General features: G+C 42.5%; 1 protein-coding gene across 17 annotated transcripts in view; it reads left to right on the top strand.

Moving 5' to 3' along the window:
- Anks1b (ankyrin repeat and sterile alpha motif domain containing 1B) overlaps positions 1-21272 on the top strand; it is a 1025752-nt gene that overhangs the window by 964078 nt on the left and 40402 nt on the right. For 9 of the 17 annotated variants that reach the window (XM_076554611.1, XM_076554610.1, XM_076554609.1 and 6 more), the window contains 3 exons: positions 328-399; positions 6520-6648; positions 8653-8724. In XM_076554611.1, the coding sequence (XP_076410726.1) occupies positions 328-399; positions 6520-6648; positions 8653-8724 (273 nt within the window). The remainder of the gene's footprint in view (positions 1-327; positions 400-6519; positions 6649-8652; positions 8725-21272) is intronic. The other 8 variants (XM_076554619.1, XM_076554613.1, XM_076554612.1 and 5 more) reach the window with 1 other exon arrangement.

A 21272-nucleotide genomic window follows, 5' to 3' on the forward strand; every position in this document is an offset into this window, starting at 1 on the left:
TTTCTTTCGTGGCAAAAGTAAAAATAGTTTGCTTTTTTCTGAGGTGTGAAATTATTGGTAATTTCCCTGGATATAGCACTAATGCATAAATGGTCTAGCCTCTCACCGCACCCCACTCCCAGCCAACCCAAAATACGTTCAATCAGAAAGAATGACTTGGAAGTCAGTTGTTAAACATTCTTTTAATTTTTTTATTTATTTATTTTTTTTTAAGAAATGTGATTCTTGTATTCTGCTGTCTCCCTCCTTCCCTTCCTGGATAGATGTTGGTAGCTGCCATGTTTTAAATATTGACAAGATAAGATAGTTTTCTGTTTATACCGGCAGTCCTCTGTCTGTGAAATATGGACGAATCAGAACGCTGGATTTCCTTTCTCAGCGATCCATCAGGTTCATAATGTAAGGCTACGAACGGTTATTTTCTCTTCCTGAACTTGCGCTGTGTAGTGTGTCGCAGTGTTGTGTCACCGGCCCGAGGTACTCTGTCCCAGCAATGCGGAAGATCTGTAATGTCTGGTGGCTTCCGAAATGCTCTGTCGATTATCCTTCATTCTCTGTGCTTCGTGACTGGTTGACGTGTAAACGCTGTCCTAAAATGAGAAACATACTTGGTTTGGAAACCCGCAGTTAAAACCCGTCCTGTGTGAGTTTTTCGGCTTTCATTCCAGGTGTCTGTCTTAACGTGCTTTTACAGGAAAAAGGCAAAGGGTAAAGTGATATATAGAGAACCGTGTATATATCAGCATCATCCTGCCCATTTTGTACTCCGTGTCCACGAGCTAGTCAGCCCTCTGTGTCCGATGGTTCCTAAGGGTTTATGCACTTTATTTGTGAGAAATACTTGACTTGCATGAGATTCCCTGCAACTGATGCAAATGTTGGGGGAGACAGCCAGGGAGGAGGGGAGGAGCTCTCGCAGGTGTACAGTGGTTCTCAGCCTTTTTCCATTTGGTGGTATTGATTCCATCCTTGGAATGCATGTGAAATTGTGACCCATTTTATTCTGAGCTGCTTAATATTTGAATATTCATGTTTTACATTTGCATACTTTAGAAAAATTACTTGGAATGTAAACATTCTGGCATCGATTTTAAGTTTATATTTTAAAATACAATCCTATTTTCACATCCATTGAAACTTCCCCCATTGGCTAGTCTGCTGTCTGAAAGCTTGAGACGTTTGGTTGAGAATCACTGAAAATTCTTGGGGCGGCATGTGAAGGGCTTCTCTGGGGGTGCCACATTAGGCACATCCATGCTTTTGTGCATGGGACTTCTGGTTCTTGAGGACCATGATATCTGCACATTGCCTGGCCTGGTGCTCCGTGACCCTGAGTCCCTCCCAAGTGCACAGTGCTGACATCAGCTTTTAAGTGTTCAGAAGTGGCCATCTCTGCTCCTCCTCAATAGAACACATTCAGCAAAACACAACTGCATGACCATGCACTGTAATGAGCTCTTGGAGAAGTTTTCAAACAACTGCTGCAAGCCCCTGGCTGTCCCACGTATGAAGAATGTTGGGAGGAGACCCTCCCTTACCATCACATCCAAATGTGTGTGTGTATGTGTGTGTGTGTGTGTGTGTGTGTGTGTGTGTGTGTGTGTTCAAAAGCATGGAGCTCTGTGTGGCACTCTGGAAAGTCTTAGTGATTGTGGGAGGTAAATGTAATCACTTTCATGGGATTGGGTGGCCCTTCTCTAAAGATCATCAGAATCACAGAAAGTGAAACCTCAGAGTAACAATTGTCACCTCAGAGCATGTTAGTTATTCATTGGGTGTTCTGAAGAAGTAGAGAATAATGTTTGTTAATGTTCAGAGCTAAATTTATAAGCAGGTAGGTGGGAGTAGCTCCTAGCAGAAAAGATTTAAAAGCATCTATTAAAAAAATTCAATTAAGTCTCAATTTTAATTTTTTTTTAAAAAAAGAATTATACAAGGCTTAGAAAATATCCTACTTCTCTATAAATGTTAGAAAGCTAAGTCATCATCAAAGCTTTTAATTATTTGCTGATTTCCCTGGGAAAGGGAAATTGTTTAGAAGAAAATTAAAAATATAGAAAATACTTCCCCACTGCATTGTCAGAGTACACAATGGTCAGGTTTGCGACTCGGAATGATCTTAGAGTCTTCCCCAGATGTCAGTTTATACTACCTTATAAAATACCACAGAAGTCAAAAGCTGCATTTCTGAGTCATTGATCTAATAAAAATCCACCAAGAGGCATCTGTGAGTTTTATATAACTAAGTTCAACCAGTGGTGTTACATTTTTCAGCTAGTGATATAAAATAAAGTCTAATTTAATTGCATTATTTTATATATGGCCTAATTACAAGTCCTTCAAACTCATCCAGAGTATGAATTAATGGTTGGTGGTTGATGGATACCTGTTGGAGAGAATCTGTTCCACTTAAAACTCTAATATCAAATTATATTTTTCCATAATGTTAGAAGGTTGAGTTTTTAGTTTACAGTGCTAATTGATGATGTATGTTTTGTCCTGTTTAATGAATTTCCTCCATTATATTTATTTAAAAATGAAACATAAAAAACCTTAAGATATATATATATATACATATATATATATATATATATATAAAACATATAGCAAATAACAATAAATGAAGTTTTAAGCCATGACCAAATTCTTAGCATATTAACTTAACCTAGAGAGCTTTCTGTAAGTATTCTAAGTGCTAAAGAAAGAGCCTGAAGACAATTATTAAAAGTTATTTGACTCAATTTATCTTCTTTAATTACTTGAGGAAGTCCTCTAAAGATCACTGTGTCAGTAACAGTTTTAAATATGACCAACATCTCCACCAAACTTTTCCTAGTCCATTGTTGCTCTAATTAACTATTATTGCATCATTGTTCCCAAGGTTAGGCTGTTTCTCATTAAAGAAGAATTTTTATGACAGCCATTATTTGAGGCAAAAGACTTCTCTTAGGTCTGTTTGATTTTTATTCATTTTTAATGAGAATTTTAAACTGGAAAATTATTGGATTTAATTTAAAACACTTGCCTGAAGAAATACAGGTATTGTATGTATGAATGTATAGCTTGCTCTTCAAGAGCTAACCCAAGGCTTCCTGGTTGAAATTATTTCATATAATTTCAAAATTATGAAGGCAAAAGTCATTTATTTTTCAATCCTCTCTGCTACTACATATAGTAACTATGCAGGTCAGCACCTCTAAGGCTCATTCCTGCTTTAATTCTACCTCAGGGAGGGCTGAGACCTAAGACACTCTCGTTCTCTGAATTCTTTTGTCTTTTCCTGGCAGTTAACTAGCATAACTGAATCCCAGCCCAAGGCCAAGGTCATTCCCATCTTTCACGAGAGTATGATACTAAGCCTATTTGGAGTCCTTCCATTCACATTGACTCTAAAAAGAGCACTGAGCTTCAACATTTTGATTCATCTAAATAGTCATAGATTAGAGGTTTTTTTGTTTTGTTGTTTTGTTTTAAGAAAGACGAAGTTGAATTTCAAGGAAGAAAAAATTATTTTCTTGTAAATCCAATCCGAAGAACCCTTTTCTTTCTGAAAATGCGTTTCTGGAATCAGCACAAAGCATGACAAAACTCGGCAGAGTCTGTTTCCAGAAAGGTCAATTCAATCCCTGTGGGGAATTTTTAAATATTTAAACATTTAAGCAACATTTCAGGACTACAGGGAAAATAAAGTAAGGATTATATTTCCCTCCCCTATAATTATCTTCCCTCATAGCTTCTAGGGGAGGTCCTATCGGATCACTCTGGATTCCAAAGCAGGTGGTTTGTGACTTTTGGTGCAAATGGAGGCCTGGGAGAGCAGTTGATGGCGCTGTCTAAACAGTTAGGTGGATGTGCCACTCATGTCTTCAAACGGTTATTAAATAAGTGATCTTGATGATTACAAACAGAGAAGTGTGTGCTTTGGTGTGTCATGCCCAAAATGGCTGTTACAACTGCTCTGGATGATGTAAACATTTGGATTAGCACTTGGCTTGCAGCTCTGCTTTAAGTCTGTACAGTTTAGTCATGAAGGCGCGTGGCCTAACCGACGGTGAGAGAATGGATCTGTACATGGGTTTGCATGCCGAACGCACTAACTTGTGGAACATGCCCACTTCCCTGCTTTACTGCAACCGCTCCTGACCAGCCCTCTTCCCGAACCTTCCCCTGCAGCCCTCAGTAACCCCCCAGCTCCTGCCTGTTCAGCTCTGCCAAGTTGTACCTCCCCTAACTACAGTAGGGTTCCTGGGGAAGATCTGTTGCTTGGCCGATTGTCACGTCAGCAGACACCGGTTCCAAGGGTCTTTGGATGTCACCCAGATCTTCCTCCTGTATCATTCCACGGAGTGGCGTGCAAACTCGTGTTGTTCTGTTGACGGCGTCACTTGTGACTTACATGTACAATTCCTGTTTCCTGTGCTGCTGTTGCTTTCTCAGGGGAGGCCGGGAGGGGGAGAAGGTTAACGGGATAAGTGAGGGTTGTTTGCTAGACTTGGGGAGACCTTTTGAGAGCTCGTGGCTGCAGTGTTTGCAGAGTTATAAAGGTTCTTAGACTCAGCTTTAGAGCAGGAGTGAATCGCACAGAGCCTTCACGTTGCTATCTATATGGGTTCTTAAGGGCGGTGCATAACCAGCTTTATAAAGACTAAAGAAGTAATAAAAAGCCAGACGTTTGAGAAATAAGGAAAAGAAAATGTCAAAATATAAAATCAGAGAAGAGCTTAATCCTGAAATTAACTGCCATCAGTCATACCTTTTACAAATAACTCACATAAAGAGAAAATTCCATAATGAGCCAGGGGTAGGCCATAAAGTTAAAAAGAAAAAAGTGTTGATGTTACCGTGACAGGTTTTAAATGTCATTATATATTTTAAATGAGACATGTTAAAATATTAGACACTAGGTGGATTAGTCGACATACAAACAAGCCCACACCTGAACACAACAGACAGACAGTGGCAGAGAACAGGGCAAGGGCATAGGAGTTCTCATTAGACACCTGCTCCCGGGAGAGGCCAAGGGGCGGGCACGCTGTTACCAAGGCCCACCTGTGATGCCAGGCGATACACGTGCAGAAGAAATGCTCCAGGCACACTGTGAGGAAAAGGCCTGTGCATTTCTACAGGACTCGGAATTTTCCTTCCTGCTTTTCAAAGCCAGCTAGAAATTTCCAGAAGGCAGGGCCCTTGCCTTGAGCTTTCTATCTTTGGCAGCTGCCTCTGTCCCGCCTAACAGAATTCTAAAGTGCACAGAGAGCATGGCACTCAGATCTGAGCCTTTCCTGGAGGCCTGAGCTTCTTCGCCTTCGGGATTACCACAGCCTTTCAAGGGCTCTAGGGAAAGTTACACACTTCCTTTTTCTCCCCAAAAACGTGTGCCTGAGGGTACATGGACTTCATGAAAATCCTCCCCAGAAATCCCACAGTGTGTCAGCCCTTTTGCTAGTACTCCATGGAACTTGGGTCCCCAGCCAAGCTTTATTTGGTTTGGGAGCTCATAATGCCTTATTATATGCTTCCAATACCTAAGGAAAATAATTTCTCATAATTCTGTAAGGCCAACCAAGTTTGGGTGAGGAGACAGGAGCTTTGGGGATGCTTAGATAGTCTAGTTTTAGTTGCGTCCATTTGAGAACCAAGAACTGAATTTCGAGAAGCCAGAAAGCTTAGCATGGAAAAGAATAAAACGTCCTCCACCTGTGACACGTCAGTCAGATTAAAGCCAAGGGAAGACCTGACAGGATGGAGTTTTGACTCTAAAAATGTTCGTTCATATTAAACAAATGAGATGATGGAATGGCCTGTCTTAGGTCGGGCTTAGTGGACATGTGTCTAATAGGACATCCCATCATATGTGACATGCTTCTGGATGGGGAGTCTCACATACATGCCAGTGTTCATACGAGCACGCCACAGTGAGGGCTACTGTAGTTCTGCAGAAGGCGACCGAGGACATCCAAGGCCATCGTAGAAACACTGCGTCTCTGCAGTGAGGGAAATTAGCTGTCACCCATTAGTGATTTTTTATTTTAGCATTTTGTTTAGTATCTTACCTGTAAAACCTTCTCCACAGATATAAAATTTTTCATAGTACATGATAATGTCATAGTTGGGAACTGAAATGAATGAAACTATATATTCTAAAGTAAAAGGAATTCTAACTGAAATTTTCAGTCACTGTTTTTTAAATTCAGACATACTTTTCTGTTGTAACAGAATATTATGAATTGGTAAATTACTTACTAATATTTTCATGTTTTATTTTTAAAATTAGTTAGCCTAAGGTTCCATTCTGAAAATGGAATAATTTTGACCTCTTTATACTCAGCTTTAGGAAAATATAATGCTAACTAATTCATATAGAAACAAAATAATAAATATTTATGTACACATAACACACCCAAATGCATTGTGCATTTATAGCTCAGGTGTGTTAGGTAAACCTAACTAGCTAGACTAGCTAGAGAGAATGAACCTGCTTGCCGCTTATCTTGCCTCTAAAATAAATGTCATTTCCAGACAGGGGACTGGGGAGAACCTTCCATCACCTTGCGACCTCCAAATGAAGCCACAGCCTCAACTCCAGTACAGTACTGGCAGCATCATCCAGAAAAGCTCATCTTCCAGTCCTGTGACTACAAAGCTTTTGTAAGTTACCCTAGACTCGGTATTTGGGCACCAGTGGGGATAGAGGATGTGTTTCCTGGTGAGTTTGCATTCGTTGAAAATGTAGCAAAGTGTCCGTCACAGATATTTCTGAAGGGTTTCTTTTCCCTTCCCTTTTTCCTGAAAATGTCCGGGTAATGAGGGCTTTGGAACCCTTTAAATCCGGTTAGCGTAAGTTTTGTTCTGTGCTTCTGTATAAAGTTGTGTATTTCAAAAACCACATGGCCAGATGGTGGTGGCTCACGCCTTTAATCCCAACACTTAGGAGGCAGAGCAAGGCAGATCTCTGTGAGTTCGAGGCCAGCCTGGTCTATAGAGCGAGATCCAGGACAGGCACCAAAAGTACACGGAGAAATCCTGTCTCAGGGGAAAAAAAATAAAAACAAAAACAAAAAAAATGTGATAAAGCATAATTTTAAATAGAATGTTTGCCTAATATTCAGGGGTGCCTGGGTTTCTTCCACAGACCATAAATAAAAAGTAAAATCAAAGGAAGCCAGTGACCTCAGAAGGTCAGGTCTGCCACTTTATATAAATGCAAGATTCTTTCCTTGTCATTAACAATGGCTTGTAGTACGGGGCTTTTTTTTTGTTGTTGTTTTGTTTTATTAGTTGGTTGGTGTTTTGTTTTTGTTTTTGTTTTTGTTTCCTTTCCTTTTTATGGCATGAAAGGAACCCTTGTGCCAAGACGTGTGAACAGTGAATGTTCAGCAAGTCCTGTTGGCTTTGGAACAGGTGACGGTTGGCATGACTTCAGAAGGGGGGAAGAAAGATGGCTGAACCTGGCAACTGACTCTCTTTAGAAAAAGAAATGTGTCAATTAGGGCAAACTTTCCTAAAAGTGTAAGAGATAAGAATTTGGCCGAGATCAATGATGAAGACACATTCTGGTAATGGCCTCCCAGTCTGGGTGTATTTCACTGGGCTGTCTTCTTCTTCTGTGGCTTATGGCTTCCCCCAAAGCTCAAACCTGACATCTCTGAGGCTTTCTGAACAAGGCCCTGGGTGTAGGCTCTAGACTGAGCCTTGGCCACCTTGCCTTGCACATTCTCAGTGAGCCTGTACTCTCCTGGTTCTCAGGACTGACTGAGATGCCTCCATGTGAGCAGGACACTGTCTGATAACCTCTTCTACAATCTTTATTTTGGTTCAGACTTAAAAATGCATGTAAAACTTTGAAAGATATTGAAGCTGAAGTTTCACAAAGTTGATAAGTGGACTGACTATTTTCAATGTGAGGGGCTGGGCACGCACAGACAGCAAAGACATTTTGTTTAAATTGATTTGCCCCACCAGAAGCAAGAGAATGCGTGGGGCTGTGTAGCAGGAATCCATGATTCAGTCGCAGAGCAGCAACATTCTGAGGAGGTTCTCCTTTACTCCCAGGCAGCTCCCCGTGTGTCACTCTGCACCAGGGAGTCAGCTCTGTCCCTATAAAATGAGAATGACGTGCATTCTCAGGTGGATGAAGTACTGGGCACACAGCTGTGAATTAAAAAAAAAAAAAAAAAAAAGTCCAAAACTGCATCCCAGCCTCCTAACAGTCCCGTTTTAATTACCTATGCTGCAGAATAAGCCCAAACGGGGCCATGTTGCCTCACTCCTCAGCTGTCGCATGCAACCCTGCAATTACCCTGATGGTAGTGTGATTTATTTTTTGCAGATATTGCTGCCTCCAGAAAAAAAAATGGGAAAGCATTTTTAGATACCCCCATTTTGCAGTTAAAGACTATCTGAAAGTTGACCTCTTTAGAACACGCCGTAACGTTTATAAAGATCGATTCATGGCTCTCAGAAGTCACGGCTGACTCTGCTGTGTTCTGTCCATCCATTCAGGGCCACTTATTGCTAGTTGTTTTAAAGTTATCACCAACTTACAGCCAAGAAGCCTAGCCAGTAGCCTTCCCACAGTTTGTTTTCAAATCATTACTCTCATTTATACTCTCATTTTAATATGTCATTCCAATTATTGTGTGTGTGTTTTAGTATTTAGGTTCTATGCTGATCAAAGAGCTCAGAGGGACAGAGTCGACACAAGATGCCTGCGCAAAGATGCGGGTGAGTGTTGCCCAACTGTTTTATCTTGGTAGCTGGAGTGCCAAGCGCCAGGTGTCCACGCAGATTGCCACCTTTCGGATTACTCTTTGCTTTATCGGTTGGTCTGTTGATCACGTTGGTGTCACATGAAAAGGTGTTTGGGCTTTGTTGATGTTTAGACTTGGGCTTATCTGGCTGCAGTTAATGATAATGCCTCTGCTATATTTAGACTGTATTACATTTGCTTCTGATTATTTTTAAAGAACGAAAGTTAACTGTACAAACACTGATCATCCTCCAGATTGAGGGGGTAACCTTTAGTCTATTTCGAGAAAATGTTTTTAAGTACCAATTAGACAGTCCGAGAATGCTCACTGGAAAGTCTGCTAATGCGCCAAACAAAACCCATCAAAACCAGAGGTACCAGGAGCATGTTATGTAAAGCTAACTTTGTGTGGACTCTTCTTAATTGTTCCTGGTTTTATTTAACTGCAAGAACATTGGACTCTGAGTAGTGTGGAACATTTAAGGGCCGTGAATATTGGCAGAAATGCTATTATGAATGTCTATGATCAGTGCCTGCTAGAACCATGAATTTTAAGCAAAGTACATTTCACTTTTTCTTCCCATTCTTGCTTCCTCCAGAACTGACATGTGGATAATATGGAAATATCTGACACTAAAAAATTAAGACTGTTAGACCTGTTCAGAATGGCAAATAGTCAGAATCAAATCACAGATCTCTAGAAAAAGGGCCCTAGCTTTTAATTGTGGCCAGCATATCATCATTAATTTCATGTGAGTGAAGAGTCTGGAGCTTAAATAATGAAAAACCTGTAATTGAGCTGGGGCCATTTTAAAGACAGATTCGAAGTGTTTAGTGTTAATTGGAACCAAATACATGTGAATCTCCATAAAAATAAGACCTTGGCACACAATCACTAATTTAATATCTTGATCAAATGGGGAGCAAAATGATTGAAATAGTAGTCTCCCTCTTGATGTGGTGCTAACATTCGATCCTAGATAATCTGTCACTGCTTTCTTGCCTCCGAGTCCTTTTATTCACGATGCAATGTTTTCATCCTCAGAGAATGACATCAGTTTGAGTGACCTTGAGGGGGTTCCTGGTTTTATAATTCTGGGAATCTTGTGTTCCGAATAGAATATATCTGACCTAAATTTGTCACCACTAAACAATGTGAAAAAGAGAAAAGTTTTCAATCATCAAGCCTCAGTGATTTCAGAGATTTCCAGGAGCCTGTCTAAGAAATGAATTTGGTGTCTTTCAAATTATACTATTAACTAAATTACCTGAGTCCAGCCACTATAGGGTTCTAGTCAACATAACCAGTGCATTGTGCATGGAGCATCATTAAAATACACCAGACTTGTGATATGAGATTCTCAAAATTGAATGGATCTGAAATTACATCCTGATAGCAATAGCAAAACCATTTTAATAGTCTCAATAGAAAATAATTGAGTTAAATACTTGTCTGTGGCCTAAAATGAAACTTAGAAAAAACTGCCCATTTAAAAACCATTCCTCAGCCGGGCGGTGGTGGCGCACGCCTTTAATCCCAGCACTCGGGAGGCAGAGCCAGGAGGATCTCTGTGAGTTCGAGGCCAGCCTGGGCTATCAAGTGAGTCCCAGGAAAGGCGCAAAGCTACGCAGAGAAACCCTGCCTCGAAAAACCAAAAAAAAAAAAAAAAAAAAAAAACCATTCCTCTGTTCTTTGGGGCATCTTTCTGGTTTGCTTCCTGTTTATTTTAGGTAGTTTACATGAAAATTGAAACTTCATTGCTTCTTAGAATATCATAAGATCTCATTTACTATCTTGATTAAATACATTTCAGGTCTTGATATGGTAACGCAATTTGCATTCACTGAGACCCTTCAAAGGCAGAAGGGAAGACCTGAGCAGTTTTCTGAGACTGTTGTGTTGTGAATTAGAAATTTCACCGACTAAAAATGTTGTGCATCTCAACTGCAGTTCATTTTTAGTCTGAACCCAAAAAAGTGTTTTCTTTGCTTTCAACATGATGGTGGTCCAGCCCCAAGTCCTGATATAATCAAGTTCTTGCCAGCTGACATACTTTAGGATACAAATATCTTGGAAGTCAATGTATAATAGTAGTACTAGGCTAAAGAATTGCAGATCAAAACTTAACCCAGTTTAATCTTTTTAATTGAGAAAAAGAAGTTTCCTGCTCTCTAGTATGTGCTTTAGCTGAACTGAAAACTTCTCAGTGAGAAGCAAATCAGATTTCAAGAAGCGTTTTCTTAAGTATAGTTTGCTAACAGAGATGGCTAAGATGTGGCTCCTACCTTCACTGCATTGACAGTTCCTTGCAGGGGAGCAATGTGTGAGCATGTGATTCTCCTGGACTGGTAGATGCATCACCTAAGATGTGTCTTCACACTGCCACCAGCTGAAGGCATCCTGATGAGTGATCCTGAAAATAAAGCTGTCGTCTCCTGAAGTCAGTTCATTAGGGCTAAGAACAGTTCACACTTGGGGTGCCTAGCCCAAGAGAATTGCATAGTGTTTCAATTAGTCCATGAGGTGGGCACTGCCCTTATCCAAGATGCGTGGTTCCAGAAGTAATTTGAATTACAATTCTCCTCAGATTATTTACATATACATAATGAGATTTTTGTTTCACATACACCTTGTATACAAAGTCCAAAGATAACTTTATGCAGTATTTTATAGTGTATCATCATTTTTGATTGTAACCCATTGCACAAAGAATTCTCCGTGGGTGCCCTTGTGTTGACACTCAGAAAGTATCAGGGTTTTGAGTGTTTTGGGTTTCATACTTTCAGATTAGGGATGTACATCCTATGTCACCATTGTCTTCACTTTACATATTAGAACACAAAAGCCAATGAAAGTTTAATAACCTGCCTGACAATCTCCAGGACAAGCATATCCCAGATTTGCATAGGTTATATCATGTCTTGAGTTTTATAACAGCTAGAAAGGTGGGCCACTTACGTACCTAAGAAATAGCCTCAGAAACCCTAAGTAATCCATGATGTTAGCATTGGCCAGATTAAACCATCTGGGTGCAGATATATCTAGTAACATGGGACATACTCCAATGCATTAACATAAACTAAACTTTCAGCAATGTTCCTATTGCTAAGCTGGTTTTCTCCCACACGCATACTTTACAATATTCATTCTTGTTCGGGCAGAATGTGCAAAGTTTCCCCTTCTCAGAGGTGTAGAGAGTATTTGATATTTACAAATGGATAATTTCCATGTCTGTATAAACCCATCCATCTATCTCTAAGGTCCCCTCAAGTTCTGAAAATAGAAATAATTTTCATTTCTTTCCCGGTATTTTATTGTGTGTATTATTTCAGTTAAAAACCTGCCATAATAAACTAATATGTTAGAGGGTAGTTTAATTCACATTATTACACAGTATGGAATAATTTCTTTGTTTGCTCAGGTGAAAGTGCCTTTTTTTCCCTCTTCCAAATAGTCTTAAGATGTTTTTAATTAATAGAGTTGATTTTAATAGACTATTTTTTTTAAGCACACTTAGCTTGACAGAAAAATTTTAAGAAAGGAGCAAATGCTTCTTGTATACTTCCTAACTGCCTTAGTTTGGGTTACTACTGCTGTGATGAAACACCATGACCAAAAGCAAGTTGGGGAGGAAAGGGTTTATTTGGCTTACACTTTAGCATTGCTGTTCATCACTGAAGGAAGTCAGGACAGGAACTCAAACAGGGCAGGAACCTGGAGGCAGGAGCTGATGCAGAGGCCATAGAGGGGTGCTGCTTACTGGCTTACTCATCATGACTTGCTCACCCTGCCTTCTTATAAAATCCAGGACCACCTGCCCAAGGTTGGCACTACCCACAATGGGCTGGGCCCTCCCCCATCATTCACCAATTAAGAAAATGCCTTATGGCCAGATGTTATGGAGGCATTTTCTCAATTTCTCATTTTCTCGTTCCCTCCTTTCCAATAACTCTAGCTTGTGTCAAGTTGACATAAAACTAGCAAGCACAACTGACCCCTTGTCAACATGACACACAAACACATTGTTAAGTCATAGCCTTTACATTCTTATTCTTCCCCAAGGTCATGCATTAATATCAACATTATAATATAAACATTCCAAATTTTAAAAGTCACACACTCTTTAAAAATTCTAACACTCAAAAATTCAGTTTCTTTAAAATCCAAAGTCTTAAAATTTAGTCTCTCAACCTTGGGCTCCAGTAAAGTAAAAAAATAAATAAATAAATACTTTCTTAATTCAAGAGGAAAGAGCCAGGGCACAGTTCCAGTCTGAACAAAGCAAATCCAAACTCCAAAAATGTAAATAACTCAATGTCCAATTATCTAGGATTCACTCATGATCTTCTGAACTTCCAAAGGGTTTGGGTCACTTCTCTAGCTCTGTTCTCTATGACATACACAGTTTCTCTTCCAAAATCAGGCTGGCTCCACTCCACTGCTGATGCTGTTCTTGGTGGTCACCTCATGGTACTAACATCTCAAAAATGATAGGGTCTTCTGCTACAACCGGCTGCACTTTCACAGGTAGCCTCTCCTGGGCTCTCCTCAGGGTTCCAACCTGGCCACTTGGTACCCCTCAGCTCCTCTCCATGACCCCTTCATGCCTTCAAAACCAACACCACCTGGGTGACTCTTAGATCATCAACTGCCAGCACAAAATACAACCTTGGCTGCCTCTGGAACACAGCTTCTCTCTGCTCTCGGGGAAACACTTGCCAGATTTCACCTCAATGATGCCGGTCTCTTCTTAATCACAGCCCATTCTTCAGCCCCAGTTGACAAAAACCACAGATTCTTCACACAAAAGGCCCCGTAGAGTCTTTGCCTCCTTCTGAAACTTCATAAGCCAGGTTTCCATCGTCTGAGCAGCTCGCAACATTCTTACCTTCTGAGCTCCTACATAACATCGCACTGAGCTCTCAATGCTCAAAGTCTCTTCTAGCCCCAAAAGTCCTTCCACAATCCTCCCTACAACAATGTGGTCAGGTCTGTCACAGCAATACTGGTACCCACTATCCTGGTACCAACTTGTCTTAATTAGGATTACTATTACTATCATGAAATATTACAACCAACATGATGGGGGGACCCACAGAGACAGCTGACCTGAGCTTGTGGGAACCCATGGACTCTGGACCAATAGCCAGGGAGCCTGCACGATACCAACCTAGGCGCTCTGCATGTATGTGACCGTCATGTAGCTTGGTCTGTTTGTGGTGCTCCTAGCAGAGGGGATAGACCAGGATCCCTGGACAGGACAGGACCTGTCCCTGGCACTTGAGCTGGCCTTTAGGAACCTCTTCCCTATGTTGGGTTGCCTCACCCAGGCTTGATGCAGGGGGAGGAGCTCGGTCCTGCCTCCACTTGATGTGCCATGCTTCGTTGACACCCACAAGAGACCTGCCCCTTCCTGAAGGGGCACAGAGGAGGAGCGGATGTGGGGGATAGAGGAGAGTGGGGAGGGGGAACAAGAGGAGAGGAGGGAGGGGAAACATTGAGATGTAAAATGAATGAAAAAATTATTAATAAAAAATGAAGCCGGGCGGTGGTGGCACACGCCTTTAATCCCAGCACTCGGGAGGCAGAAGCAGGCAGATCTCTGTGAGTTCGAGGCCAGCCTGGTCTACAAAGTGAGTTCCAGGAAAGGCACAAAGCTACACAGAGAAACCCTGTCTAGAAAAAAAAAATGAAATATCATGACCAAAAGCAAGTTGGGGAGGGAAGGGTTTATATGGTTTACACTTTCCACATGGTAGTCCATCAATGGGGAGAGTCAGGACAGGAGCTCAAGAAGGGCAGGAACCTGGAGGCCAGAGCTATTGCAAAGGCCATGGAGGGGTGCTGCTCACTGGCTTGCTCTCCATGGCTTTGCTCAGCCTGCTTTCTTATAGAGCCCAGGACCACCAGCCCAGGGACCGCCCCACCCATCATGGGCTGGGCCCTCCCCCATCAATCACTAAGAAAATGTGTTATGACCTGATCTTATGGAGGCATTTTCTCAGCTGAGGCTCCCTCCTTTCAGATAACTCTAGCTTGTGTCAAATTGGCATAAAATCAGCCAGCACACTAACCAACATGTGTGCATCCTCCATTACCAACACGTAAGTAGCATTGTCAATGCCTGGGTCCATAGTTTACCGTAGGCCTCTCTCTTGCTGCTGAACTTCCTGTAAGTCCAGACAGACTGACAATGACCTGTGTCTACCATTACCTTCCACAGTAGTTCCTCTACCCTGGAGTTCTATTTCTTTAGAGCTGTTTTAGATTTGCAGAAAAACGGTGCATAAATTACTACACTCACACACACTCCCTCTACAGCTACTGAATTTACAGCTTCCCCTTTTATGAAACTTCTGCGTTAGTGTGGCATATTTGTCCCGATTAGGACCAGTACTGGTGTTCAGTATTAACTAAAGAAGTTTGCAGTATATATTGGGACTCCTCCTTCCTGTTAACAGAGTCTAGGGCTCTACAAATACATAATGACATAGCTACCATTTCTTCTTGGTTGCCTCCATGTTTTGGAAATTCTACAGATGTTGTGATATAAACACCCCACCTGTACCCAGGTGTTTATTCCAAGATATTTTACCCCCTGGATGCAAACTCTAAATAATGACCCTCTTTCTTCCATGTGTTTGGTGAAAAATCAGTAGAATCGGACATTGAACCCTGATGATCTATTACTGGGCAACATTGCCATTTCTGCCTTGTCTTTTGAGGTTGTGTTTAATAAAAGCCCGAGAAGCTTTGGCACCGAGGCATAGGGACAGTGCTCGTAGTAGGCAAGCTGCTCACTTCCTGTACGCTAACAGCTCTGCAGACATGCTACTGACATGTGGAGAGTCAGAAACGACTCTCTTTCATCTTAACAGGCACTCAGTGCTGCCTTTTATGTGAGTGGTCTGATTCTCTAACTAAATCCATGCTCTGCGACACAGGCAGCATTTCCTAGTCAGCCCCTGGGGGAAATATGAGTTCCATGGTGCTAAATATGGTGCCCTTTCTGCAACGTTCTCCGTAGCAGAGAGCCTTCTTTCTGTCTTCATCACAAGGCCCTGTATGAATGTCTGGGGGCTCATGCTACCCCTCCCCCCTTGAAAGCAGGGACGGTATACAGTGCCCAACTCTGTGGTACCTGCTTCGTTGTGATGATTGGATACAACGATGCATGCCAAGTGCATGCTCCTATCCCCTCTCAAAACATGCTGGCTTCTTCCTCCAAATGTTTGGGGGAAAAAATGAGTAAATTCATGGGCAGGTTTACTTTAGATTCTTTCATTTCTTTCTTTCTTCCCCCCCCTCACCCCAACTCTGAAGCCAGTACCCCTCTCACTGTTCTGGGTTCCTGTGTCCATCGTATGTAAGAGTGTATTCTAAACTTCAGGAATCCTACACTTTCATTTCCACCCTATAAAGTCCATTTCCAAAACTGAAAAAAAAAAACAGGTGAGAAAGGACGCTTCTTACAAGATGATGAGTGCAACTCTGCAGTTTTATATGTGGTCCATCTGTGCCTAAATCGGTCGGAAGTGGCTCTTTCCAGACACTGTCTATGGGACTGAGTTGTTTACAAAGCGATAAGGATATTGGTTTGACCATTCTATGATGTATATGGGTTTGTGCTGTGTTCCTGTTTCCCACTCTGAAGATTCCACAACCTACAGTGTTCCATGAGCTAGGCCTTAGTTCTGGCCATCTGAAGTGCTGCTTAATTTTGCCTCTCTGGTCTTCTCCACACCCTGCCTCCACCCCTGCATTTTGCTCTAGAGTTCAATCATCGCTAATACACAGAGCCCCATCACTTCCCTAATTAGATTAATTATGCCATTAGAAAGGCGTGGGCCATCATATCCAACGCAACGCTCTCTGCAGTCCTACTTTGTCCAGGCCCACGGTTGGCAATTAGCATTACTCACGGGTGTTTGAGGTCTTGGAAACTGCTCTTAAAAGGGAAAAAAGGAGGCCAGGGCAGAGGCTCAGGTGCTAAAGCACTTGCTTTGAAAGCATGGGGACGTTAGTTAAGGAATGTTCCCCAGCACCCAGGTAAAACGTCAGCCGAAGCCGCCCAAGCCTAGAACTCCATCCAGCTGTAGGAGGTAGAGACAGAAGGATCCACCGAGCTCAGCCAGTCTAGCGGGATCGGTGGTTTCCAGGTTCAGTGAAAGACGCTGTCTCAAAGCATAAGGTGGAGAGTAATTGAGGAAGACACCAACATTAACTTCTGGCCTCAACCAAGTACAAGTGCATGTGCGCACGCACGCACGCGCGCGCGCGCGCGCACACACACACACACATGGAGAGAGAGAGATGAGTGGGGCACAGAGACAGAGGGGGAGAGACATACACAGGGGAGGAGCAGGACGAAAATGCCTGCTTTTTAATGAAACTAAGAGAGAACAAAGGCATATTTTAAGTTCTTTGTAAGTCGAGACTAGGCAGGACCTTGGAGCACATTAAGATTTTGGAGGCTTAATTTCCCAAAGCCTTTGTACTTTCACCATAGGTCTCATGGCATCTCTTCTCCTTAGTTGGTGGAACTTTTAAACTTTCAAGCTGGAAGCAGCTCTACAGGTGCCTTTTTAAATATGTAGATTTCTGGGTCACAGGCAATGCTTTTGGTCTAAGCAGGACGCAGGACGGCGGTCTTTGCTCTTCCCGGTGCTTTCAAAGAAACAACAGTGGAAGGAAGCTGAAAGGTTTTGTTTTTTGTTTGTCTGGGTTTTTTAAGTTAGAATGCCTCCTTCCTTAAAAAGGACTCCGTCTAAAGCCATGATTAGCTCATCTGTCTTTGCACAGATCCTTCTGGGAGAAACTGCCATCTGCAGACGTGTTTTTAGAAAGGCTTCTCAGGAACCAGGATGGGGAAACATGTAAACGACCTTTTTTAAGCTTCTGTTGACAAAATTTCTGGGAGAAATCCAATTTTTTTTTTTCATTTTTGTTTTGATTTTTGATGCTGGGCGTTGAACCCAGGGCCTCTTGAGTGCTGAGGTTTGCATTTTAGATCATCACCTTCAGATAGCATCCTGGAGTCAGGTCCCCACCTTCCTCCAAGGCCCACTGGACTTTTTTTGTGGGGACGATGGAGCCCAATGCTTCTCACATACTGACAACCAGTGAGCTCCTTCCCAGGGCACAGAAAGATGGCAGTGCTTTTTTGGTGTTGTTTTTTGTTTGTTTGTTTGTTTTTGCCTTAATCTCCACTTGTGTTAAAGTCTCCAAATATGTTTATTTAAGTGAACATCATTGGCCATATATGTTAACACCTGTACTGGGGAGCCTGAACCAGTAAGATCCAAAATTCAAAGCCATCCTGAGCTGTAGTGCAAGTTCAAGGCCCTGTCTCAAATAAATAATAAGTTATCTTTGACCCGAAAGCATAGTTAGGTTTACCAGTCGTTGTTTCACCATTTTCACTACTATCAGGACATCACCGTAGCAGCCTGGTGTGCTGGGGGAAGGGTACATCCTAAGACCCTCCAAATACCAGCACTGGCTGAAATCCACCTGTGTCTATCTACTACGCACCAAACGCTGACTTACCGGGTGTGAACCTCACATCTATACAAAGAGGACTCTGCATGAATCATCTTAGAAATGAAGTAACTGAGCAGAGAGGCTAGCTAGCCACATAGCCAGGGCAAAGAGAAAGGACACCAGGAAGCCGAGTATCTCCTCCTATGCCACGTTTAGGGGTTCTGGGCTTGGTTTGGTTGTTATTGTTGAAACATGGTCTTACTGTATAGTCCAGGCTGGGATCCAACTCACAAATCTCCTACCTTAGTCTTCTGTTGGCTGAGACTATAGGCGTGTGCCACTGTACCCGGCTACCTTCCTGTGGTCTTGTTCTCTGTACTGTGAAGCCTCCCAAAAGGATGGACTCATCAGTGGATCATAAAATCCAGATGGACACACACACACACACACACACACACACACACACACACACATGCACACACGCACGCACGCACGCACCTGTACACTGCTGAAGTTGTATTTACAAGTAATCGATTTAGAGACTCAGCACAGGACTCGGGTGAAAGCTTTGTCACTAATGTGGCTGCTTTGAAAGGGTGAGGACCTGAGTTTAAATCCCCCACTATGAAAAAAGTCGTGTGTGCTGATACACAGCTATAATTTTGCTGCTAGGAGGCAAAGACAGAATGATCTTAGGGGCTCACCAGCCAGCCAGTCCAGCCAATCAGTGAGTTCCAGGTTTAGTGAGAGAGCCTGTGAGAAAAAAAAAAAAAAAAAAAAAAAGATGGAGTGCACTAGAGTATGACATGTGTGTATATATACACAGGAAAACAAGGTGGACAGCATCTGAGAAGAGATAGCCAAGGTTGTCACACATGTGTAAACACACACACAGACTCAATCAATTGGCTTTTTAAGCTAAAAATCATTTTTAAAAAATTTAACCAAAAAAGTCTTTTTTTATTGCAAAGCGATATAAAGTCATAGTTATCTTCCAGAGAGAGAGAGAGAGAGAACAGAAGGAAGAAATGAAAACAACTAATTTTACCACCCAGAAGTGGTAAACATCCCCCTGTTAACACCTTGTTCATGTGTGATCCTTCAAACTGATTACTTAGGCACTCCTGGGCATTACTTTTTCACTAAAAACTGGAAATGTTCTGTACCTGTTGTTTTATGATCTATTTTAAACCACAGTTATATTTGGGGATTTAAAAAAGAAAAGTATTTTAGTAACTCTTCACTCTCGGTATTACTTCTGGTGGTTGATTGCAATCTTCCACTCCACCGTGGAAACAATTCTTCAGCCGATTCCTTTGGCTATGGTGTCCATTTCTAGTTGTTTTGACATTGTAACCAGGATCCTTCAAAAGTGCTGATTACGTTCCTAGATCAGCCACTAGATGTGGAGCAGTGGAGCCAAAGGGTGTTCCCATCTAGAAACTCCACAGAACCATTGCCAGACTGCCTTCTAAAAACTCACTACAACTTACACACTCACAAGCAGTAGGTGAGCATCCGGCACTGGGTCTCAGCCTCGTGGGCTTATTATATAGACATGCCCGCTCCTAACGGAGAGAACAGGGGACTTCAGGAGAAGCCGTGCATCGCCAGCATGCCGTCTAGTCTCACCATCTATTCTGGATGTAACTATTATCTCTTTATGACTCTTACTTTATGTGAAGAATGTTTTCAGCTCTCACAGTCCCTGGGAACCAGGAAAGGATTAAATAATCCTTGCTAATTGCTCTCAAGACCGAGAGCTGTCGCGAAAAACGCTAATGGCAGAGTTTTGGAAATCACTTGTCAAGTGCTTTGATAAACTGGCTCCTTAGCATGAGCGCGGGATGCTTCGCGGCTGAGTTTGCATGCACAGCGTCAGAGCGCAGACCTGACAGGGACGTTCAATCAAATTGATCAACTGTGTTTTTTAGAGCAGTCTCTCTTAAAGGGTGGTCCCCAGACCTGCAGCATCAGCAGGATTTTGGAAAATTGTTAGAATTGCGAATACTCAGGCCCCAGCCCACTTTCCCATGCCTCTGGGTGTGGTGCAGTCATTTACCAAGCCCTTCACAGAATTCAGATACAGTCCATAGATGGAGAGCCGCTGTCTTGGTCCCCTGGGCATTCCACTGAGGACCCTGTGTAGATCAGCTCTTCTGGGTAGACGCCTGGTGCCATTATGCCTGGAGACCGAACAGGCCTAGAACAGAGTCAGAGAGTATGACTTTGGGCCGGACTAGATTTTGGCAGGACTTTGTGAGCTCTATAGCAGTTCCCCCTCGGAGCAAGGAGATGTGTTTGGAATGGCCACTGCTTACTGTTCATGTTGCATAGTCTTGTGTAGGGTCCCAGTCCCCTCAACCGTTGGGCCAGAGTTCTTGAGACCACAAAAGCCCCGTGAAGTTATTTAGACACATTTCTCAGCCCAATGAGACACTCATTTAGTGACAGTCAAGAACCCAAACTATTTTTAAAGAAATACAGAGGGAGAAACTCCTGGGCTGCCGCCAGTGATCATTCTGCCCTCTCTTCCTATTTCTTTTGGTACTGTACCAAGAGTCGGGGTACCCTTGATGAAAACCCAGCCTTTCCCTCTCAGAGGCTGAAAACTCACCTACCACGGCAGCTCTCTCCACCCCAAGGAGCCTCTCTCAGCCCCACATCATGTCTTCCCAGGCTTGGGGTACCATAGCTCTCTCAGTAGCCCCACATCATGTCTTCCCAGGCTTGGGGGTACCATGGCTTTCTCAGTGACAGGGCATGAAGGTTCTCTATAACCCCAGTTTCACACTGATGTCACCTTTTGGCATCAGTGGCCAGGAGAGCACCCTATGAAGTGACTGTATCATCTACTTGAAAAGACCGTAGGGCTAAACATGGCTGTCTACCAAGGGTCATAGAGAAGAATTAAGACAGCCGTGGGTGGGTCTCTAGGCTCTAGGGAAGCAGAGCCCTTGAAATTCCAGGCATGAACATTAAGAGAAAGCGTTGTGTCAGCATAAGAGGCCCAAGAAGACTTTCCCCAGAAAGCAATCT

Source organism: Peromyscus maniculatus, chromosome 18 (genome assembly GCF_049852395.1).
Source record: "Peromyscus maniculatus bairdii isolate BWxNUB_F1_BW_parent chromosome 18, HU_Pman_BW_mat_3.1, whole genome shotgun sequence".
Lineage (NCBI taxonomy): Eukaryota > Metazoa > Chordata > Mammalia > Rodentia > Cricetidae > Peromyscus > Peromyscus maniculatus.